Here is a 25511-nt window from a genome sequence, read left to right as displayed (position 1 = left end):
TCAGCCACGCCCACGCGAGGTCTTTAAAAGGCGCCCGCGCGCGTTTCGCAGCAGCTCCTGTCCCGCTCCGGCTCCTTTTCCCGTTTGTCCTCGCTGCCTCCGCCCGCAACGTGCTGTCGCCTCGGACTCGAGTGAGTAGTCGCGCTGGGAGCGTCTCCGCGGCTCCACCAGTCTCTTGGGGTCCTCAGGCCATCCTGCCGGGGCCCGCGTCTTCTCTGACGTTTCCATCCCGGCCCCATTTGTGCCCCCAGCGGTCCTCACCCCTGCGTCTCCCCCCTCCCCACCCCCGCCCGCGGCATCTTCCTGTGACCGCCGCGACCCTGCGCTCGGACCCAGGGTTTGCGGGAGCTGATGAATAATCGTGCCCGGACTTTTAATTTCCCAATACCGGCTTCTCGGGAGAAGAGGCGGGGTCAAGAGTTTAGCGTGGCGGCGAATCCGCCCTTGAGGCGATGTGAGAAAGTATCCTTAGGCCTCTTTCTCCTGCAGCCGGTCCCTCCTCGGCCGAGGGGGGCTCGGGGCCCGAGTCACGGTATCTCCTCCGCCCGGGAGTGCATTGCGTGACCCCGGGCTTTCCTAGGGGCTGGTTGGGAGACCTGGGCGCAGTGTGGGCTTCTGCTGCACGCCCAGCCCGAATTCTTTCCCCGAGGCTGTACCGAACTCCTGGCATCCCCATTGTTTGGTGGTCGCAGTCCACCGGGCACAGAACCTTAGAGGGTGAAGAAACAGCAGAGAAGCATCAAATCGATTACCCCTAGCTTTTTTTTTTTTTCTGTGACTTTCTATCATTCACGTACAAAGAAGGGAAGCCCGAATACTTGATTGTGAAATTCTGCAACAGGTCCTTAAAAATAGACCTGGGTTCTAGAGCTAGCTTCACAGGCAGGCCCTGCGGGAGGGCGCCCCCTTTCTAAACCAAGCGGATTGATGGATAATTTTTTTAAATGGTTACCTAAAATATTAAACCTGTTCTATATCCAGTCGGCTTACCAAGCTTATTTTCACTTTATAAATTCTTCTCCGTACAGAAATGCTCTTGTTTTTATTTTGAGTAGTATTTTTTTTTAACTTTTGAGGTAAAAATGCTCTCTAGTTCTTGATTTTTCTAATCACCCTGTTTTAAAGGTCTACCTGTAAAATGACAAGAACTCAAATAGGACAGCCACAAATTTGGCTATAATTTGATACAAAATTTTCAGGAGATGGATGGTTTTAAAAGGAGAAATCTCCCATAATTTCAAACAGTATACCAGAACAGAACAGATTTTATGAGGGATGCGCACACACACTTTCTGGGTCATCTCTCTCTCGTTCATTGTCACTGATGCTTTATCAACACTTATCAGGGACTCTTCTACTCTGCTTCTTAGTTCCCTCTGATCTTTCAGGACACAGCTACTGCAGAGGCAGAATCTACCTCCTATGAATCTTTGAAACTAACAGTGCATTTTGGGTACCTGAAAAATGGTTGGATCCGGGCCAGCATGGTTAATTGAATGAATGATGTAATTGTGGAAACAAAGATTTAATTTGACCCAAGAATGGATAATTTGTTATTAGAGTTGATCTAACATTTCATAAATTTTTCATAGGTTCCTTAAATACTGATTGAACACCTGCTATAGGTCAAATACTTGGGTTTGGGGGAAATTGTGTTTTATACTAAAAAAGCAAAAATAGTGTTATAGAGTAGAGAGGACAGCAGTAAGTGAGGATTGTGAGGGCCTGCCTCAGCCCTGCCACTGAATAGTTGTGGAGTTCTGCGCCTCTCATTCATCTCTGTCAAAAACAAACAGTAAAGTGAATAAAATGAGCCAGGTAGAGGAAGCATGGCATGTCAGGAAGGATAGAACTGAAGCTGGGCCCAAATTCAGATCCTGTTCCAGCACTATGGTTTGATGACCTTGGGCAAGTTACTTGACTCTCTGGCTTCAGTTACTTCATCCTGTAAAATGGGCATAATACATACCTTATAGGGTTGTCAAGAGGTATGTTAATGCTTGTACAGACCTACCCCACCCAGCCAGCTTGGAGAGATTCCTTGTAATTAAAAAATGTCTTGCAGACTTGTCGACTATGTGGGGGAAATGGCTACCAGTGAGAGCTGACTCAAACCTAAACTATACCTCTTTGGCCTTGCTTGGAGGCCAGCTTTCTTCCCTATGAAGATGATCACAGGTTTCCTCAAGGCACTAGATCATTTCCTAGGCTGGTATTTGCATGGAATTCCTTGGGGTTGTTGGGTGGTAGATTTTTGTGTGTTGATCTTCAGACTTCTTTGGGCCCTTGAATACATAGGTGGGGATTCCTAACTGCATCACAAAACCCTATGGCATTCTGGTGAAGCCTCTGGACTCTTGAAATGTTTATAAAAGTAAACTACACGGTAACATGATCTCCACAGTTTCAAGAATCTGTGGACCTTGGGTTGAGAACCTGACTCTAGACAGTGTTTCTCAAACTGGATTATGAAGGGAGGGGGCACAAGTTATGGCTTAAAAATTTTGTTTTGTTGAAAATCACAGAGGAAAAACAATAGAGATATATTGTGAATCATCTTCGAAGGATGTCAGGTTCCTGGCTTTTTTATTCACCATCTTAATATGCCAACAGCATTACTAAGTGCCCTTGACTAATAAGAAGGGGACAGAAATAGTGTAATATGTTAGGATGACTTCCTAGCTTACTTTAGGAAAGAAGGTTTCATGGTTTCACAGTACTTCCAGAAAAGTGTAGAGAGAATTCTTATCCAACACACAGCAGTACAGGAAATGCCCAATTTAAAAACACACCTGTGTCATAACCATAGAAGCCAGTACTATATTTGTATTGCTAGCAGTGGTTTAGTTTCAGTGAAACATTATCAGCCACATTCACTCAGTACAGTTTGACTGAATTTTATTGCTATGAATTTTTAACTTGAGTTGGTAAACTTGCTTTGGTTTCATAGTTATAAGCCATCTAATACTGCTATACCTCAGTTTCCCCATCCATAAAATCCACATTCACTCAGTACAGTTTGACTGAATTTTATTGCTATGAATTTTTAACTTGAGTTGGTAAACTTGCTTTGGTTTCATAGTTATAAGCCATTTAATACTGCTATACCTCAGTTTCCCCATCCATAAAATCCACATTCACTCAGTACAGTTTGACTGAATTTTATTGCTATGAATTTTTAACTTGAGTTGGTAAACTTGCTTTGGTTTCATAGTTATAAGCCATTTAATACTGCTATACCTCAGTTTCCCCATCCATAAAATGGGGATAATGATCATGCCTACCTGAATTATGAGGCTTAAATGAGTTAAAAGGGAGTAAAATACTTCATATAAGTGAAGACTATAGTAAGCTTTTTAATAGTATGCTATTATTAACTCATGTGATAGGCATTCTCAGTGTTTAACATGTATTGTTTAATCTCAGATCTACCTTATATAAATTAGCATTATCTTCATTTATGAAATGAGAAAAGTAGCTAATCAAATAACTGAACTAAGATCATTTGTCAAGTAAACAGTTTTGGCTATAAATGTCAAACTGATTTCAAGTAAAAGCCATGCAAACATTGAGTTGTTAGAAAAATTAAGTATCTTGTAGTTTACACAGATAGTCCCTTGCTATTGTGGTTGTTAGAGTTACTGGGCTTATAGCATAATTGTATTTTAGTTACAGTTATGTGATTTTGCAAGTTGTATCTAAATCTGTGACAAGGATTCTTCTATACACCAAGTTGAAGACATAAGTGGTAACAGGATATAGAATTAGGATTTATAGTGGTGAGGCTGAAATGAACTCCGAGTGTACTAGATAAAGGGGGCACTTCCTTGTGTAGTGAGGTTAGGTCTATTTGGCAGACAGGAGTAGTAGAGAGCCTTTTGGTTGAACGTAGCAGTTTGGGTGTGAGATTGGCACATACAGGGCACTCACTGTTGAAAGGATGAAGACTGTCCGGAGAGGAGCTAGTCCTGTGCTTTATTTAGTAATTCAAGGATTGATATTTCTTTCTCAGGTGATTTGAATGGTCTCAACCCTTAATGCCTTTTGCAGAAAATCAGATGGAATTTTGAGGGACAGCTTGTAGTTTGGAGTCAAAATGTGTGGAACCTAGATTTGCTTCTTTGGACATCAGTGACCCCAGCAAGTCACTTAGGACTGAGTTTTAGGTTGCTACATTCAGACCTAGCAGTGTTTTTGAAGGGAAGAGAAGCCAATATTTGTGTAATACTGGCTCTTTGCAAGGTACTTTACTTACAGACATGCTCTCATTAACCCCTTACAGTTACCCTATGAAATAGTGCCTATCCACTTCCAAGTTACAGCTCAGGAGGTTGAGTTTTATAGGTTAAAGTACTTGGCCAAGATCACAGAGATGATAACTAGCTTTCAAACTGCAAGTATCAGGAATGTCTGAAATGTGGCATGTATACTTCAATTTCCATGGTGGACATTGTTAATCACAATAATCTTTACTACAGAACCTGAAGTGAACTTTAGAACCCTTCTTGATATTGTTCCAGCAACTCACTATTAGTGGATTTATAAAGTAAAACCTTCTTGCAATCCCTAAGTAAGTAAACCATGTATAAGAAAACCATGCAGATATCCCAAAGTTCTTTGTATATGTCTCTTTGTCATTGGTTATATTACATTGCCATTTTTTTTTGTCTATGTATTTCTACCATCAAAGTAGAACTCTCTGGAGAAAAAGATATCCTCCCATATAACCTTTTTATCCTCAACTCTTAACTCAGTATATGAATTAGGAAATGCTGAATTAATACATTTTATTAATTCAAGAGAGCTTCACAAACAATAAAGCATTACACAGTTTTATAAGCTGCTTATACCCTAGAAGAATCCTTGAGATATAGAAATGAAGTCAGGAGTTATTAGATGAGGGAGTGAGGTCAGTAGGGCAGGGATTGAGTCATAATGATGGAACAGATAATGAGATGGGTAGGGAAAGATGAATATCGATAAACATTGATGATAAAGGCTACCATGTTTTGAGTGCCTAGTATATATAAACATCTCATTTAATTTTCTCAACAACTTTATAAGGAAGGTACTGTTATCCTCATTTTATACATGAGGGAAATGTGATTATATTGACTCCAAAGTCTGTGCTCTTAATTGGCTTTTAAAGACCAGGGTGAAGTTTTGGCTTGGCTACAGGAAGCCAAATAGAACATCTAGTTGACTTGTAAAACGTGAAGAATCTATCTTTGGTTCCTTAGCATTCACTTGGATGAGGGCAGTAGACCAAGCAAGTAATTTGGTTAGTAGAAGAAAAAAATTTTAGAACAAGAATTGAGTAAAGCTTAATTTCCAAGTACAGCTCTCAAAGCCTGGCCTTGCTAAAACTCATTGTAATTGGAGACAATGTTACTTACATTTTTTAACATGTGACCCTCCCCATTGTGATTCAAGGTAAGACAGGTTTATAATAAATAGTACCCTTTGAGAAATTGGATTGTAGCAAGGTTCTAGTGTAATAACAAAGCTGTGTATGTAGTAAAAAAAAAAAAAAAATCAAAGTTTAGGAAGTATTTAGAATCGGGGTTTATAGACAGATTCACTCCAAACCTTCAGTATTAGAGCAGGTAACTTAAACTGTAAGTGGTGACATGGACCTGAAATTCATGAATTCAGCCCCACTTCAGGTTCTAAAATAAGCTGGCAGATGCAGTGTAGGTGCTGTGAGAATGATCTGTGTGATCATTTTGTGGCTCAGTTGGTTATGTAGTGGATGAGGCAACTTTACCACGAGGTGATTCAGATTTAGACTACAGTAATTTCCCCTAGGGGTAAGTAAGTCTTATGAATTTTGGGTGGTGTCTTGGATTGGGGAAAAGTTGAAAAGAAAAATAGTACATAGATGATCAGATGTAAACCAAGCTTTTAAAACACTAATTCAGTAGACAAATCCTGATGTTGGAACTCTTGCGGACATTGAAAATCAAAGTACAAGATTAAGAAACAGTGCCTTTTTTTGGGCCTGTTTTGAGAGATAACGTGTAAAGTGGGATTGTATTTTTCCTCTTGCCATTCTGCAAATTAATGCATAAGACTGGAGAAAGCCAGGCAGCCCAGATTGCTCAGTGCAAATCCAGTTTACTGTGATTGATGTCAGCTGTTGTGGAATAGCGCAGCCAAAGGCTTGTAGGAAAAATGAAGACTTCAGTTTTTTTTTTTAATTTATTTTTTTTTATATACAGGGCAATGCCAAGAATGACAGAAATGGAAGATCACTGCACTTCCTTCTGCCAAATCAGGGAAATGACTGTAGGGTTTCAGCTTAAAAGTATCAATTCCAACTTAAATTCTTAGACAGTCACTACCATATGGAATTATTGTTATATTTGCAGTGCATTTTAATGTCCCAGAAAAAAGAAGGCAGGAGTTTTTAATACGTATGGTTTGTGTGACTCAACTACAGTCAAGTTTTTCCCTTATGTACCCTGTTTGTTGCTGTGCAGCTGTGTTCTTTAGGTGCTAGTCCATGGGTTTCTCCTACTGGAGTTCTGGTAAGAGGATGGTAGTATGAGATGCCCTGTCCATCCTCAAGCTAACGGTTACCAGACGTCTACTAAGGCATTTGTTCACCTTGTTTATCTTTACAACATATCTGTGAGGTGGAAAGAACTACTTTCCCAGTCTTACAGAGGAGAAAACTAAGGCCAAGGTTGCACAACTTTTATAGTGGAGTTTTTCATGTTGATCTAAACCAACTTGACCTATCTTTTGCTTCCATTTTGAAATATTTCAGACATATATAATAAAGAATAATATAAGGAAAACTCACCTACCCACTATCCAACTTAAAAAATAAGAACAAATTCAGCTAAAGCTTTCTTGAAGATGCTCTTTCTTTTATACCATTTGCTTGTACCACACAGAGGTTTTTTCAGAAATTCGTTAGAAGCCCTTAAATTGGATGGAATTTTAAAAGGTTAATGACTTGGAAATTTAAATTAGAATCCAAAAATATCACAAGAAGAAGTGCATAGGAAGCCTTTGTCTGGATAAGCAGAGATCTAACTAGGGATTTTATAAGTAGGTTGAAAATGGAAGGATTCTTTAGAACAATAGAAATGAAATATTTCGCTTTGTGCAAGTAGTCTGGTAGGTGGTGTGAGGAATACAGACATGCACCTCATCCTCAAAGGCAAGAAACTTATAACATAGTAAGTTGACTGTTACAGAAATTTGACTGATGTGACATGTACAATAGAAATTAGACTTGACTTACAGAGAGTGAAATTAAGATGACCTGAAAATTTTTTTAAAAAAGGGAAGATATGCCCTCTTAAAAAAAAAAGGCTGCTTTTTAATTGCATAGGAGAGAATAATAAGGTGATCAGTTTTTAAATATATATATATGAATTTTTAAAAAATATTTTTAATGATAAATCTTATCATTCCAAACACTCCATATATGGTGTACAAACAGTGGCTCCCAATGTCATCACATAGTTGTGTATTCATCACCATGATCATCTTCCAGAACATTTGCATCACTCCAGAAAAAGAGGTAAAAAGAAAAAACTCACACATGCCACTCCCCTTGCCCGTCCCTCCCATTGACCACCTACCCAATTCATTTTAACCTTTGCCCCATGATCTTTTATCCATATTTTCCACTCATCTGTCCATATCCTAGACAAAAGGAGCATCAGACGCAAGGTTTCATAATCCCACAGTCAAAATTGTAAAAAGCTGTATCATTATACTGTCGTCTTCAAGAAAATGATTAGTTTTTTAAAAATATATTTTTAAATACTGTTCAAACAACACAGTCTATATAGTCTTGATATAAAAATCTGACTCCTTATTGGTGATTGTTTCAAATTAAAATATGTGTGAAAATATACCAGGATGGTATTAAACACTTGACGTTCTAGTATGAGAACTGCCTCAAGAAAGTATTTTAAAAGCAGCAGTACTATTGATGCTTGGCATCCAGTTTTAAGTGACTGGAGTGCCATTACTCACAAGCCTGGATTTGGCCTTTGGTTTTCTCAGGTATCATGAGGGGGCTTCTAGCACATGTCTGTTCCATCCCAGAACACAGGTCATGGGTAACTTTGGAGCAATAGGGCAAAGTTAGTATCTCTGATTGCACTCCAAATTCAAGCCAGAGCTTTGTGTCTGGGTTATACAGTCAGGCTCTAGTTTATTCTGGATGTAAACAATGGAATACCTGTCGCCAGGAAAGGGAATAAGTGATTTCTGGGTGCTGTGGAGAGGCTTACTCATGAATTATTAGTTTTTAAAAAATATATATTTAATAAGCGGTTAGTTTTTAAAAAATATATTTTTAAATGTTTTTCAAACAATATAGTCTAACTGTAGCCTTGATAAAAAAAATCTGACTCCTTATTGGTGATTGTTTTAAATTAAAATATGTGTAAAAATGTACCAGGTTGGTATTAAACATGTCATGTTCTAGTATGATGAGAAATTACTTACCAAGTCACACTAAACTGGGTAGAGGAGGAAGTAGGCGTTTTATAAGGTAGACCAACAGTTTAGTATTAACTAGTCATATCAGTTGGGACTCAGTGTATATATGTGGTGGTGGTGGTGTTTGTTTCAAGGAACAGCAGCTCCATCTCCAAATAGTTTAAAAAGAGAATATACTGACTCACAACTGAGAAGTACAAAATAAGATGAGGCACAGCTGAATTCAGGGGCTTAATGTGTCTAAACGTATTCTCCCTTACTCTCTTTTTCACTGAGCTGACTCCATTTTTAAACAGACTTTCTCTTTGTAGTGGCTAGAGAACTGCTAGAAACTCTATGATAAGGATCATACAGTTCTAAACCAAAGTCCTGGCTTCCACTTTATTGAACTGGATCAAGTCCTGTGCCCATTCCTAAACCAATCACTGTGTAGGGAGGGGGAATGCCAGGATCTTTTGGCCATTACAGAGTGACATGCCCAGCTCTGGAGTTGGGAGTGAAGGTAATACCAACTAAACTAGTGCTTCTCAAACTATCTGTGGTAAAGGTCTATATTTTTGTTTTAATTTCCAAGTACAGACTGGGTATATACCCTGTTCAACAAGATGAGTCCACTGATCATGCTTTTGATTGTGACATAAAATTGTATAAAAGTTGCTGAAGGCTGAACTCCTGAGTGTTTTCATGATTTGGTAACAAGCATGGCTGACCATCACCAGGAAACCATATTTAAAAAAAAATTTTATTGATAAATCTTCACAGACATACAATTCATACATGGTGTGCAATCAGTGGATCACAACATCATCACATAGTTGTGTATTCATCACCATGATCATTTTTAGAACGTTTGCATTAATCCAGAAAGAGAAATAAAAAGATAAAAGAAAAAACTCATACATCCCATACCCCTTACCCCTCCCTCTCATTGACCCACAGTATTTACATCCAATCTATTTTACCCTTTTTCCCCCCTAATTTATCCATATTTTTTACTCATTTGTCCATACACTGGAGAAGAAGCATCAAACGCAAGGTTTTCACAATCATACAGTCACATTGTAAAACCTTTATTGTTATACAGTTGGCTTTAAGAATCAAGGCTATTGGAACACAGCTCAAAAGGTTCAGGTACTTCCCTCTAGCCACACCTACACACCATAAACTAAAAAGGGATATCTATATAATACATAAGGATAACCTCTTGACTCTGTTTGAAATATTTCAGCCACTGAAACTTTATTTTGTCTCATTTCCGTCTTCCCCTTTGTGGTCAAGAAGGCTTTCTCAGTTCCAAAATCCCAGGTCCCAGTGAATCCTGGGAGTTCTGTCCCATGTTGCCAGGGAGATTTACACCCCTGGGAGTCCTCTCCCATGTAGAGGGGAGGGCAGTGAGTTCACCTGCCAACTTGTCTTAGAGAGAGAGGCCACATCTGAGCAAAAAAGGGGTTCTTTTGGGGTAACTCTTAGGCATATTTGTAAGTAGGCTTAGCCTGTCCTTTGCAGGAATAAGTAGGAAACAACATTTTGATAAGTACTTCTCTAAACCACATGGGGCAAGAAAGGACCAGGTACTTCCCTTGAAGAAACTCTGGGGAAGACAGTACCAGAAGGACAAGCAAATACTGTGTGCCAGAAAGATGTCCACCACAATAATTAATTCTTAAAGTGTTTCTTGTGGAAAGATTTCATCTTAATGTTCAGGAAATTGTTGGTTTCTGGATCATCTTAATGGCAGTAGAACAGATACTCACCGTCCCTTTTTTCTGTTCAGGCTTTCTCTTTAACCTTTCCTTCTAGCCAGGTTTGGGTTAGTAGGGATGTTTTAACTTTCTTAACTAGCTGTTACCTGGATAGGCAAGCTCCTCATCCCAGGAGATATGCAGCCTTGCTCATCTGAGGCAAGGGGTACAAATAACCACTCAGAAAGTAAGTCTGAAAATGATGGTGGGGGGAAAAAAGGAATTATTTTATAATACTTTTAGATAGCACTTGGGACTGGGCAATCAAAATATGCCTTCTTAGCAGAACAAATTTCTCAAAGGCCAGTATGTTGGCCATTCAGAAGTAGACATTTTAAACTGCATCCAGGTAGACCAATTAGTAGAGAAAGAAAGCTTAGAAAATGTTGGCTCCACATAGTAGTAGGATAGCCCAGGATTTAAACTTCCAGGTCTCAAATCAGACCACAGTGTTCGGAGGTTATTCTGACCTTCCCGACAAGCAATTCTTATTGCTGGGAAGGGAATTTGGTAGCATATTCTGTGTGGACTGACAGGACTGTCAAAGACAGAAAACCAACTGTTGGTTGGACTCACTGATTTTCATGGTGCGGTGGGAGTCGGGAGTTAAGGGGACCTTAGGATTAGTGAAGCACAGAAACTTAAATCATAGCCATCTGGCTAGATGTCTGTTGTGGTTACAGCAAGGCTCCATGCATACAATTGTACTAGCTAGTCAGGCACAACTATTTATATGTAGGTTAAATGTTAAGAATTTGATATTACAGTGAATTAAACATGTAATAAAAACCTCCACCCAAGTGTAAGTTCTTCAGTTGATTTTTTCTAAGTTCATTAAAGTTTGTGGGTGTGGAGAGTAGGGACTTGGTGTTTGTCATTGCACACCCCACACTTTTCCTAAATTCCTGTAAATGTTAGTGGCATGGTTTTTGTGCCTGGAGACATGTGTTATGCTATTGAATGACGGTCCTTTGTCTTGTGGGGAAGAAAAACCTTGTGGGAAACAAATTTGAGTTTCCTAACGAAAGCTGTAGTTTGGGAGAAGAGATGGGGTTATTTTGGAGGAACGCAAGCCAATATACATGTGGTTAGAGTGGTTCATAAAGAAATGAAATCCACAGCTGGCCTGTGGGTTTAATGGACTCTCTAGGGAACCTGTAATACACCACATACAGTAGGGGAACATTTTAATGCATTTACGTGTCCTTTATTTCTTCAGAATGCCTGTCTGGGGAGGTGGAAACAAGTGTGGGGCCTGTGGGAGGACCGTGTACCATGCGGAAGAGGTGCAGTGTGATGGGAAAAGCTTCCACCGCTGCTGTTTTCTGTGCAGTGAGTATGGCCCAGTGTTTGACCTTTGACAGAATAAATACGTAAACATTTCAATTTACCTATATAGTGGAAAATTGTAGTTTTGCTAACCAAAAAAAAAAGGTAACTTTTGCTAAAGTTACTTTAAAAGCAGAAGTGGTTTTTGCCTTCCTATCCCATTATAATTGCTCAGCCTGGCAGAAGCAAGGACAGCAGGGGTGACACAAAATATTTGGCCTTTTTTTTGGGTCCCTATGGCTCCTGGCCTTCATTTTCACTTTTTGGTCTTGACTGTATTTTACTTGTTAGTACATCTGTCTCTTCTGCTCTACTGTGACCTCAGTGTTTATGTGGCCTGTCACCTAGCATGTCACAGTTTCTGGCATATTGTAAGGGCTTGGACCTAATTTTTTTAATGAATGAATTGTTCCGCATCTGCCCCAGCTTTTTCTTTCTGTCTGGCCTTCTTCTCTTTGAAGCCTACTTGCTTTGTCTTACCGCAACAATAATTGAAATTCAAATGATTAAGTCCCTGTAAGCTCAAAGTCTACCTTCTCTGGTAGCGAATGTTCAGTTATTTCTGGTTATTGATATTCTAAATGTGATAAAAAGGACCTTAGGGTATGAAAATTGTGTGGTGTAAAGTTGGAAATTACTATTTTTGCTAGCCAGAAAATGATCAGTGTCTGGCATAGATGGGAAGTAGGAGATAAAACAGCACATGCCTTATATGCTGTAAGGACAGTAAATACTGGATAATGAGAGAAACAGAACAGGAGATAAGCTCCTGAATTAAAAAAAAAAAATCCCTCTGACAGTTAAGTGTTCAGTTTTAAAGCAGTAGAGTAGCAGTTTTAGAAAGCTGTTCGTTAATCTTATTCTTCTGATTTAAATCACAACTTTTATTTAATGGATTTATTGTCTGGAGCAGAACTTACCCATGCATATAGACTCTTGCTGTATCTGTACTACTGTACAGTGAAAACTGCTGTAAGAAACTATATATGTTAAAATAAATTTAGTTACATTAAGAAATAATCTTTAGAAAAAACATTTCTCAACTTCAAATTGTCCTTTTTTCCTCTAGGTCTCAGCATTTAAGGTGTCTGGACATCTTTATAGTATAAGTGCCTCACAGACAACTAGGAGTCACATAAAGTTGCGGTTACAAAGAATACAAATACAACAAAGAATGTTTGCAGTTTATTCCTTCAGAATAGCTACCATTTCTCAGAAGACTTGGTTTAACCATTTCTTCTCTTAGAAGCTACTTTTTAAAATTTTTTTAAAGGAATCCTTTTTGTCAGTAGGTTTGTATTCAAGAGAGTACATGAACAAAGAGAGAAGGCAGAGACTTATCAATCATTTTGTTTCATTTAGGTTAAGCCCTAAAAGCTATACCATTAAGTTGATGTTTATTAAATATCAAGTTCTTCACAGGTCATTTTTATTATTCCTTCCTAATATCTGTCTCTGCTGACTGAAGCCTTATGAGGAAATAATTCAGAGTAGTTTGTAGACCAAAGGGCCTTTACTGAAAACAATAGGACGAAGACTCGGGCAAAGAGTGGTGGCTGTACAGTAAAATATTCGTATACCGAAACTTGCTTTGGTTAATAAATATTTTATGAAAATAGGTATTTTTCATATTTGATTTTTTTTATTTCTGTTAAGCATATATTTTTTCTCCAGCAGTATACATTACTAGGTTTATTCTATTTTTGGGTAAGTATATTTCTGTACTTGGGCTTCAACAAGTAGATAATGGGCCTTCCAGAGTAGATAATGTTATTTATTCTACCAAAGACAACTTTAGTCTGAAATAATAGGAACTTCATAATTTAACTTTATTTCAAACCAGCTTGTTCAGTCATTCATTCTCTCTTTTTCATCCTCCTTCTATCTCTGCTTCCCCCCATTCCCCTTTTAATAAAGGGATGGAATCCCCTTTTTAACTACACTAATCTTTTTATTTCCATTGTAGGTATTTCCAGTGCTACCAGTGAGCTCTTTCACTATTTGCTTGTTTTCCTTAAGCTTAATTAAGTTTTAGAAAGTGAAATTATGTCTTCATAAAACATGATTACATTTGAGAGTTTTATGAAGTGAGAAATGTGGAAATATCTTGTGGCAAGAAATCAGTGAAGAAAAAATATATATTTTTTTCCTTTGGGACAGAAGGGAAAACATGCAGACTTTAAACCTCTTAACAGTTTGGTGGGGAGATGTAAAGAATGATGCTTTTTCCCCATTCTGGACTAGTGATGAAAACTAGAATTTTGGATTTAAGACTGTTTTTATCCCAGGGGCAGCCTTTTTTGAGGAGGGGGTGGTTATAAGGACAACTCCAAGGCAACCAGCTATCCTTTTGTTCTTTGTTAGGTTGTGATTTAACTATGTGGTATGAAAGGCTAAAGAGGTTGAGTGTGGAAGGGTTGTGAGCAAGATGCTGGTAGATTTGTTCCTTCTGTTCATGTAATTGTAGCCTTCTCTGAAACCTTTCTCCCTCTTGCCAGAGAGGTAAATCATGTGAAAAGTTTGAGGCTTCTGGATTTTCAAACTCTGGTACATTTCTAAAACAAATATCATATCCATGGAGGAAGGCAAATAATTCTCAAATATAGCTGACCAGTCCAGATGCCGCCCTGTGGCTTTTAGAAACCACAGGATAAACTAAGAATGTAAGAGAGCCTCTGTCTTTACCATTTGTAGACCATGTGTCTGTGTCCATCGTTTTAAGGAAAACACATCAAAATCTTACTTTTTCCCTTTCAGTGGTTTGCAGGAAGAATTTAGATAGCACAACAGTGGCAATTCATGATGAAGAGATCTACTGCAAGTCCTGCTATGGAAAGAAGTATGGACCAAAAGGCTATGGTTATGGCCAGGGTGCTGGCACCCTCAACATGGACCGTGGTGAGAGGCTGGGCATCAAGCCAGAGAGGTGAGTTGGAAAAGTTACCTTCAGAAATGAGTTATGACAATGTTGCTTGGTGAACAGGAGCCCAGGACTTTCCAGATTTTAGTTTAAATAAAAAATTAAAATGTGACTCAGATTGTCTACTGTAAACTAGTGACTGATCTTAAAGTCCCCTTTGATTGACTAGAGACTGGTGTTAAAAGCTTTGTACCAAAGTAGCAAGGTGCTAAATTGTAGAGTTCACTTGTTGTTTTATCTTCATGCTAAATTTCTTCATTTGGAATTTCCTTTTTTTTTTTTGGTATTCTTTTTACAAGTTTTATTTATTTTATTTTGCAATCATACAAGGAGTCCTTGATGAATTTTTGTTATATATTTACCAAAACGGTTGAACCTCCCTTACTCAACTTCCCATCTGTCATCAATTTGGTGCTATGTTATCCAGAATTTTTTGGGTACATTTATGGGATATCTATGTACATAGAGAAACATGTACTTTTCTTTTTCACATAAATGGAATGTTTTTGTATTCTCTTGCAATTTGCATTTTTCTTTTATATTTATTTCTTTGGTCTTTCCATACCATTACATGCAATTTGTTGAGGCTAAAGTGTTCCTTTTTATTGGAATTTCCCACCTCCACCGTGACCACCTAAATGTTAAAGACAAAGAAGAAGGTTTTTTTGAAAAAAAGTTTGTCAAATTGCTTCTTTTGAAAACATATTTTTTAACAGGACTAAAGAGGATTTTTTTTTTTTTAACTTTTATTCACACACCATACAGCCCATCCAAAGTGTACCATCTGTGGTTTTCAGTATAGTTATAGAATTGTGCATTCATCACCACAGTCAATTTTAGAACATTTTCATTGCTTCCAAACAAAACAAAAATGAAAACACTCATACACCTTATACCCTTCTATCATTGACACTTAGCATTGGTATGGTACGTTTGTTACAGCTGATGAAAGAATATTAAAATATTACTGATAACTGGGGGTGCAAGGGTAATTCAGTGGTAGAATTCTCGCCTGCCGTGTTGGAGACCGAGATTTGATTCCTGGCCCATGCGCTTCCCCACACAAACAAGCAAGCAAACAAAGGAATTCAAGAAACGGTGCTCCAATAATGGGATACTCACATGGATAAGTAATAAAATGTGACACCTACCATACAGCGTACAAAAAAATACATATATTACTGATAACTCTTCCCATAGTTTGCATTAGGTGTATTTTTCCCCCTGTGCTACCCCATTATTGACATCTGTAATAGTGACGTACATTTGTTCTAGCTTATGGAAGAACATTCTTGTATTTGTACTATAAACCACATTCATCATCCACAACAGGGTTCACTGTTATACAGTCCCGTGTTTCATCCCCTAGCTTTCCTTCCAGTGACATACATGATCCTAAACTTCCTTTTTCATCCATAATCACACACACAATTAAACATTGTTTCTTACACTCACAAAGTGTTATCATCACCTCTCCCTTTTCAAGCATTTACAATCAACTTTATTAAACATTCTGCACAAATAAAGCATAAGCTCCATATTCTCTACCCCAGTTCTATCCCCTGGTAACTTATATTCTAGATTCTAACTCGATGATTTTGCTCATTATAATTATTAGTTAAATCATACAATATTTGTCGTTTTGTGTCTGGCTTATTCTGCTCAACATAATGTCCTCAAGGTTTGTTGCATACATCAGGACTTCATTCCTTCTTACAGCTGAATAATATTCTGTTGTATGTAATGTTTCTATTTTTTGGCAGTTGTGAATAATGCCACTGTGAACATTGGTGTGCAAATGTCTGTTCACGTCCTTGCTTTCCGTTCATCTGAGTATATATCTAGTAGTGGGATTGCTGGATCATATGTCAGTTCTATACTTAGTTTCCCTAGTAATTGCCAAACTGTTTTCCACAGTGGCTGTACCATTCTGCATTCCCACCAACAGTTTATAAGTGTTCTTGTTTATCCCCCATCTTCTCCAATACTTAACAGTTGTCTGGTTTTTTTTTTTAATAGTGGCCAGTCCAGTAGGTATGAAATGGTACCTTATTGTGGTTTTGATTTGCATTTCCCTAATAGCTAGTGACATTGAACATCTTTTCATGTGCATTTTAGCTATTCGTATTTCCTCTTTGGAAAATTGTCACCTCAGGCCTTTTGCTCATTTTCTAATTGGATTGTTTGTCTTTTTATTGTTGAGTTGTAGGATTTCTTTATATATTCTGGATATTAAACCCTTATTGGATATGTGTTTTCCAAATATTTTCTCCTGTGAGTGGGCTGCCATTTCACCTTCTGACAAAGTCATCTGAACTGCGAAAGTATTCAATTTTTAAGGCAATCGCATTTGTTTATTTTTTCTTTTTTTGCTTGTGCTTTTAAGAAACCACCTCCTACCACAAGATCTTGAAGATGCTTCCCTACATTTTCTTTTAGAAATTATACGGTCCTGGCTCTTATATTTGTGTTTGATCCATTTTGGTTTAATTTTTGGATATGGTGAGATAGGGGTCCTTCATTCTTTTGGATACGGATATCCAGTTCTCTTAGCACCGTCTGTTGCAGAGACTATTCTGTTGCAGTTAAGTGGGCTTTGTCAGCCTTGTCAAAAATCAAATGACCATTGGTAGATTTGAAATACTAGTCAATGAGAGCCAAGGGGTAAAGGATATGGGATGTATGAGCTTTTGCTTTTTTTCTTTTATTTTTCTGGTGTGATGATATTGTGAGCCACTGATTGTACGCCATGTATGTACGCCATGTATGGATTGTATGTGTGTGAAGATGTGTCAATAAAAATATTTAACAACAACAAAAAAAGATCAATTGTCCAGAGATTATGAGTGTCTATTTTTGAACTCCCAATTCTATTTCATTGGTTTATATATCTATCTTTAGGTCATTACTATGCTGTTTTGACCACTGTAGCTTTGAAATATGCTTTAAAGTCAGGAAGTATGAGTCCTCCAACTAAGTACTTCTATTTCAAGATGTTTTTGGCTAATAATCATGGCCACGTTCCTATTCAAATAAATTTGTTAATTGGATTATTTCTGTAAAATAGGCTATTGGAATTTTGATTGGCATTACATTTAATGTGTAAATCAGTTTGGGTACAATTATAGTTAGTCTTCATATTCACAGAAACAGTGTGTCTTTCTGTTTATTTAGGTCTTCTTTGATTTCTTTTGGCAATGTTTTGTTTTCTGAGTACAGGACCTTTATATCCTTCGTTAAATTTATTCCTAGATATCTGATTCTTTTAGTTACTATTATAAATGGAACTTTTTTCTTCATTTCCACCTCAGATTGTTTATTACTTGTGTTTAGAAACACTGCTGAGTTTTGCATGTTGATCTTGTATCCTGCCATTGGATCTGATGCAAGTCTCTTGTAAGCAGTACATAGATGGCTCATTTTTTTTTGGCAGAGTGGATAATCTGTGTTTTTTGGGGAGTTTAATCCATTAATGTTCAATTATATTACTGTAAAGGCAGTATGTACTTCAACTATTTTATCCTTTGGCTTTTATATATTGTATCTTATTTCTGTCTCTGTTTTTACTCTTTTCATTATGCTGAGAGCTTCACAAGAGCTTAAATGCAATTTTAGTAAGATATATTCACATACCATATAATCATCCAAAATATATAATCAGTAGTTCACAGTATTATCATATAGTTATAATTTCATCATCACAATTGATACTTGAACATTTCATTACTCCATAAACAATAAAAATAAGAATAAAAGTAAAAATAAAAAAGAACACTCAAAACATCCCATACCCTCTATTCCCCCGTTATTTATTTTTTGTCTTTATTTTCTTACTCATCTGTCTATATACTGGATAAAGGGAGTGTCAGTCACAAAGTTTTCACAATCACATGGTCACACTGTAAAAGCTGTATAGTTATACTATCATCCTTAAGCATCAAAGCTACTGGATTACATTTCAGTGGTTTCAGGCACTTCCCTCTAGCTACTCCAGTATGCCAAAACTGAAAAGAGAGATATGTTAGGAATAACCTCCAGAATAGCCTCTTGAATCTGTTTGAAATCTGTCAGCCACTAAGACTTTTTCTTTCATTTCTCTTCCCCTTTTTGGTCAAGAAGTCTTTCTCATCCCATGATACCAGAGCCAAGCTCATCCCATCCCCGTCATTTCTGAAGGAAAGTTTTTCCAAATGAAGAATTCTAAGCTAGCTGTTTTACTCTTCCAATACTTTAAACATACCATACCACTACCTTCTTGCCTCCAATGAGAAACTGGAATTTAGTCTTACTGGGCTTCCCTGGTATGTGATGAATCTCTTTTCTGTTTGTTGCTTTCAAAATTCTTTCATCTTTAGTATCAGAACGTCTAATGCTAATGACTTGGAGAAGGCCTGTTTAGATTTATTCTGTTTGGAGTACATTGCGTTTCTTGGATATGGATATTTATATCTTTCATAAGGTTGGGAAATTTTAGGCCATTATTTCATCAGATATTCTTTCTGCCCCTTTTCCCTTCTCTTCTCCTGGGACACCTATGACATGTAGGTTTGAACATTTTGTGCTGTCATTAGAGTCCCTGAAACGCTGTTCAGTTCTTTTCATTCTTATCTGTTTTTGGTCTGTTCATTTTGGATGTCCTATCTTCTACAACACTGATCATTTCTTCTGCCTTTAAATCTGCTGTTGTACGCCTTTAGTGTATTCTTATTGTCATCTGTTGTGCGTTTCATTCCCATGTTATTTATTTGCATGCTTTCAAATTCTTCTTTATTCTCACCCAGTGTCATCTTACTATCCTTTATTTCTTTGGCTTTATTTTCCTTCATCTTCCTGAATTGATTTGAGAGATTTATTTGAACATACTTGATTAGTTCAAAATTCTGTATCTCCTCTGACTTTTTAATTTGTTCCTTTGTCTGGGCCCTATTTTCCTGTTTCTTAGTATGGCTTGTAATGCTTTGCTGATGTGTAGGCATCTGATTATCTTGATGAATTTACCCTGGTTATCGTTTCTCTCCCTTGCCTAGGGTTTTAATTGTGAATTAGCGGTTTTGAGGAACTTCTTTAACTTTTGGTTCAGTTTATTCTAAGCCTTTGGAATTGCCTATGTTAATTATCAAAACAAGGCCAGAGACCTATGAATGGGATGCAGACCAGTTCTAAAAGTCTGTGGGGAGAGGCACAGGAAAGACACAATAAAGCTTTTTTTTTTTTTTTTAAACTCCCCAAAGTTGGCCTGCCCAGCAGATGGCACAATTTTGCAAACTTTTCCCTCAGCCCTAGGAGAAAATTTTCTTTTCATTTTTTCAACCTCCATTGGCAGTGTTGAAACAATAGTCATGAGAATTTTTGTTCCAGGTAAGGTACAGGTAAGATAGAACTGCAGTTTAGAGCCAGGCCAGCAGTCTAAACTTGCTGATCATAGCCCTCAGCTATGTCCTCCCTTTTCCTGGGGAAGAAGACCTCCACACTTCTCTCTGGCTGTAGTACCTAGATATGGACTCTGCCACAGGCTGCTTGGGGGGGGGGGGGGTGCTGGCTCATAGCTCCGGAGCTATTCACTTATAGTTTTAGATGCAATTTTTCAGGCTTCTTGTCCTAACTGTTTCCTGGATGCTGCACAGTACTCCCCTGGTCTCTGGAGCCCCAGAAAAGCATTTTTGGACAGTTTCTGCTTGACCACCTGCTGTTTTGGAAGAGGGGTGAGCCCTGCCCCAATCCCTACTCCTCCATCTTCCCTTATGTCTGGAATTTCCTTTTAATTCCTTTAAAAAAATCCCATTTTAAAAAATGTCCCTCCATTTGAGGTTCATATTTCTCCCATCCATTTTAGATTGAAGAGGAAAAAACTGGTGTAAGACTCAAGTACAAAGTTGGATAAGGCCTTTCTTTGAACAAGACCACTACTATGTCCTTACTAGGGCAAGCCACCGTGCAAAGTTAATATGTATTAACTCATATAACCCTCATAACAATACTCACAATCCCATCTTACTCATAGAAAAATTGAGATAATTTGAATCAAGTCTCACTATCAGTTAATTGCAGACCCTGGAATTTAACCTTGTCTAAGTCCAAAGCTTACTAATCTTAAACACTGTGCTGTTTAGCATGCCCAAAATAATTATTACCATTTGGTCTGAAGAAAATTTATGTCCAAAACTCTAATCATCATAATAACTTTGAGATGTATATACTCTGATTCCATTCTATGGATGAATAAACCAAGGCTCAGAGATCACAAAGACAAATGTTTGAGCCAGAACTTGATCCTATGTCCATCTGGTTTTAAGACCTTTGCTCTTTCCACTGGGGGAATTCACCATTAAGTCTACCTCTCTGTTCTTTATTTTTTCCATGCTCACAGTTTTGGGATACTGGTGCCTTGTGTACCAGTTGCACAAGGACTGACTCATTTATTGTTGCATGTTTATGATTATTCACAGGAACTCAGCTTATCACTGTCTTTGTTAAAAGTTCATTGCCCTTGTTCTGCTATCCTTTCCCAGAAATCCATTCTTGTTTCCAAAACTTGTTTCAAACCTTTCAAAACATACAAAACTGTATACCTTCTCCTAACCAAAAACCAACTCATCATTCATGAGCCCAAAGGTTGGTCAGTGATTGTGACCATAGTTTTAAGTCACTGAGACCAGTAAACCCTTCTTTATTTACTCTGCTTTTCTACCTTTTCCAGCATAAGGCTTCTTTTATTACGTCTCAATCTGTGCCCTTGTGTTCTTCATAACCTGGCCACATTCTACACAACTTTCATTACCAGGTGTACGATCTTCCTTTCCAAGGAACCTTTCTTAAGGACTTTGACCCCCCCCCCTGAACTCCAGGAGCACCTGTGGTCAGGATCACCCTTGGGGTATGTGGTAATTATAATGATCATGGAGACTAAACATCTTTACAAGGTTCTCTTGAAGAAAGAGCATGGGGTGGGCAAGGACATTTTGGATTCAAGCAGACCTGTTCAGGCTCACCAATTACGAATTCTCTAACCCTTGGCGCCTCTGTTAATGTAGTGTTATATAAGGTAATGATACCTTCATATTACAGAGTTGTTAGAAAGTGGATGGGAGGAAATCTCTGCTAGTTCTTGTTATCATAAGACTTAGCAGATTTGGGAATTATTCTTGGTAGTATGGCCTCATAATTGCAAATGTTAGATACTGTGAGTGAACTTTTAAAGATTATTTTACCAAGTTTAAATTTATATACAGTAAATTGTGGAGATTTTGAAACTATGCTATGTTAAGGAAATTAAAGCTAACCCAGTCCATGAATTAGTACTGTAAGTTGATATTTGTTGTTTAGAATAAAATTTCTAGTACCACATCCAATAAAAATTTATAAAATGCTGTCTATTAAACAATTTAGATGGAAGTAAAGACTATATGCTTTGGAAAACCGTTAAGTGACTCTAAAAAGGTAGATACAGTCATGATGAAGATGTTTTGAAGATGCGTGTGAAAAGTTTGAATAAGATCGTTTTATGAAAAAGAATTTCTAAATGAATATTTTGACTTAATATGTAACTTAATTATGTCAAGGAAAAAATAGTAATGACACTTTGCTTCTACTGTTTGCTGAGTGCTAGCTGATATATCTTATCTGCTCAACTAATTTATATACTTCTGGAAAGGCCTTTAAATCTTGTTTTAGTTTGTGAATATTGCCAGAAATGCAATATAACAGAAATAGAATGGCTTTTAAAAAGGGAATTAAGTTATAAGTTTATAGTTCTAAGGCTATAAAAATTGTTCAGACTGAGGTATCCAGAGAGATACCTTGACATAAGAAAGGTCAGTGTCTGTAAATGGGAAGGATGTGTCTGGCGTCTGCTGGTCCTTCTTCCCAGTTGCTTCCAGCTTATCTGATGGCCAATGGTTTCCTCTAAGCATCTGTGGGCCTTCACTTAGCTCCTCTGGGACACAACCTGAGTTCTGGCTTGTGTAGCATGTCATGGAGAGACACGTGGTGATGTGTGTTGTGCTCTGCATCTCCAAACGTACATGTCTAAGGGTTTGCTCTGTCAGTACTCTAAACATCTCCAAATGTCTGTGTCTGTCAGCTCTGAAGCAATTGTTGTCCAAGTGTCTGATCTTCCTCCAAAATGCTTCCCCTTTAAAGACTCTAGTAAAATAATTAGAGCCCACCTTGAATGGGGAAAGTCACACCTCCATCTAATCAAAAGGTCACACCCACAATTGGGTGTGTCACATCTCTGTGGAAACAGCCCAATCAAAGTTTGCACCCTAAACAATAGGTCTGCCCCCACAAGATTGGATTAGAAAAGAAAACATGGCTTTTCTGGAGTACGTAACAATTTCAAACCAGCACACTTTTCTAGGCTCAAAATGTTTGCTTTGTACATATCTGCACCCACTTATAGAATGGAAAAAAAAATTCCTGCATAAAATGAGGAGAATATGACCTACCCAGCAACCTGTAAACAGTGACAAAAATACCACCATTCCAGTTCAGAGAAGCTAGATAGAAAGATAGCATAGTAATAGGCAAATTTAGTAAAGTTTTTCCCCATAAATAAGGTAGTTTATTCACACTTTTTCCTTTTTAAGATATTTTGGCAAATTACATAATCTGGAAAACATACTTAACTTTCTTTATAGTAGAGTACTGAAATCAACTGGCCTTTTTGCAGAAATTAACTGCTACAGTTAACATTGAATTTTTAGTCTCCTTTGAAGTAAAGAAATATTCTAGTGGTACTAATATGAAGTAAGTTTGGGAGTAAAAGTATGTACTATGGTGGGTTTTTATAAAGCATAGCATAATTGTTGCGTGGAGCTAGAATTAATTCTGGTATGTTTACACTTAGAGGGACAGATACTTAAGTTTGGAACTGTGTCATTTTTTTTGTAACAATAAGCGCACAAATAGGTCAAAGTATTAACTCTGTAATCTTTCTTCTCTCCCCTATACCCAGCCAGCTAAGGCCTTCAAGCCATAAGGCAGTACTGCAGTTAAGTCCCAGAGCTCATTGTTTCTGCCTGGGAGATTTATAGGGCCCTTTGGAAAATCTTGCCTAATTTTTGTTTCTCTTTTCCTACAAGTGTTCAACCTCACAGGCCTACTACAAATCCAAATACTTCTAAATTTGCTCAGAAATATGGAGATGCTGAGAAGTGTTCCAGATGTGGGGATTCTGTGTATGCTGCAGAGAAGATCATTGGAGCTGGAAAGGTAAAGTGCTGTTTTGAATTACTCTGCCATGCCCTTTTTCCCCATTCCCTCCACTTTCAGGTGCTTTGTCTTACAAATAAATGTCTTGGATTAAACCATCTTTAAAATGAATCTCCATCTGAATCATTAATTTTTTGAAGTGGTGCCTTTTGTTTGACAAATCACATCTATATTTAAAAGAAACTTGCTTTCATAGGGGTGGTCCTGAAGTCAACTACAAAGTCAACCAAAGTCTACTAAAAAGGCCAGACTGGGGTAGGCCACGGTGGCTCAGCAGGCAAGAACGCTTGCCTGGAATGCCAGAGGACCCGGGTTCGATTCTCGGTGCCTGCCCATGTATTAAAAAAAAAAAAAAAAAAGGCCAGACTGTTAAATATGGAATGTGACTTGGGAAGATTTACCTAGTCTCTTTGAACTACAGTCTTTAAAGGAGCACAGCAGGTTTATGCCAAGGCCTGAGACTGCTCTTAGGTTAGGATAGGGCACCTTGCATGGTTCAACCCCCAGCACTTTTATGGAGATTAAGAATGTAGATACTGAACAGGGCCAGTTTCAACCTTTTAGTTGGGATTGGAACAGCATAGTCACCTTGGGTTGATCATTCCTTCCCATAGCATTTATGCTTTACCGCAGGAAACAGACCTTTCAAACATACTAACACATTTGTATCTTTTAGCCCTGGCACAAAAACTGTTTCAGATGTGCCAAGTGTGGAAAGAGTCTTGAATCAACAACTCTGACTGAGAAAGAAGGTGAAATCTATTGTAAAGGTAAAAGTAATTTCAATTATTGTTGTCCATAAGACTATCCTACACTGGCTATTGATTAATGAAATGTCATCAGCATTAAAAATAAAAAACAGTACTCTGAAAACAGGGAAGAGCAAGGATGGTGTCACTGGCTATTTGAAAATAAAAGACCGAAAGATAGTTACAATTTTATTCCTGATCATTTAAAACTCTTCTGCAAAGAAACCCCTTAAACAAACCAACCCACCATAGTCTTCTTTCAAGGTCATGTTTTAAGCAAAGCATATGAAGATATGTACAGAATACAGACATATAACTCACCTGACCTGATTTTCATGCTTGCAATTCAGTGGGAATGTGAGCTTAATGCTTTGGAACCGGAACTCTTGGACTTGCCTTTGCATGTTTAAGATACTTACTACATGGCATGTTTTACATTTTAAATAAGTTGAACTCCTTTTGGTGTAGCTATGAGTTTTTTTTTTAATTTATGGGAGTGTGATATTGCATGGATCTTAAGCAATGTTAGCAAAGCTTAATTCTCTCTTTTCTTTTGTAGGATGCTATGCAAAGAACTTTGGGCCCAAGGGAATTGGCTATGGCCAAGGAGCAGGGGCCCTTGTTCATGCTGAGTAGAGGTGTAAACTCCCACCCCAAACATCACACACTGAGAATCTCTTCATAATCTAAGCACAGATACTCTCTTAACACTAAACAACTGTGAAATTCTAGCAGCATTTAAGTACTATGTATTACCTTGTACTTGCATAGGCTAGCTGACTTGTGAGAAAAGATTACTGCATCCTTTTGCTTTATTCCACCAGCGTTTTAAAGAACATTTTAAATAAAATTTCAGCTTTATTTGGGTGTTCAGTACCTTTCAATTAACCTTTTGGGGGAACTGCTGTGATTCAGTTAGTGGAAAATCATTTAGGTCCGACCTCCATTTTAATTGTTAGAGATTCCACCCTATCACCCAGTTGACCCAGTAGGTTAATGTTTGCATTACAGATGTTAGAAGGTGTAGCAGTTTTGTTTTGTTTTTTTTTAGCTTTTTAAATTGACAGATACTTTGTGGAAATTTTTTTT

The 25511-nt window shown here is 37.7% G+C and overlaps 1 protein-coding gene across 2 annotated transcripts; it reads left to right on the top strand.

Annotated features, from left to right (window-relative positions):
- On the top strand, positions 1-25509 carry CSRP2 (cysteine and glycine rich protein 2). Of its 2 annotated transcripts, XM_077111497.1 has the most exons (6): positions 1-131; positions 11431-11543; positions 14298-14466; positions 23544-23673; positions 24350-24443; positions 24982-25509. In XM_077111497.1, exons 2-6 carry the CDS (start codon positions 11432-11434, stop codon positions 25056-25058), a joined length of 582 nt encoding a protein of 193 aa, XP_076967612.1. In that variant the 5' UTR covers positions 1-131; position 11431; the 3' UTR covers positions 25059-25509. The 2 variants fall into 2 exon arrangements, with proteins under 2 accessions (XP_076967612.1, XP_076967614.1); XM_077111499.1 differs by lacking the exon at positions 11431-11543.
- Positions 25510-25511: the final 2 nt, after the last annotated feature.

The sequence above is a fragment of the Tamandua tetradactyla genome, chromosome 7, assembly GCF_023851605.1.
Source record: "Tamandua tetradactyla isolate mTamTet1 chromosome 7, mTamTet1.pri, whole genome shotgun sequence".
Classification (NCBI taxonomy): Eukaryota; Metazoa; Chordata; class Mammalia; order Pilosa; family Myrmecophagidae; genus Tamandua; species Tamandua tetradactyla.
This window is presented reverse-complemented; position numbering and strand designations above follow the sequence as displayed.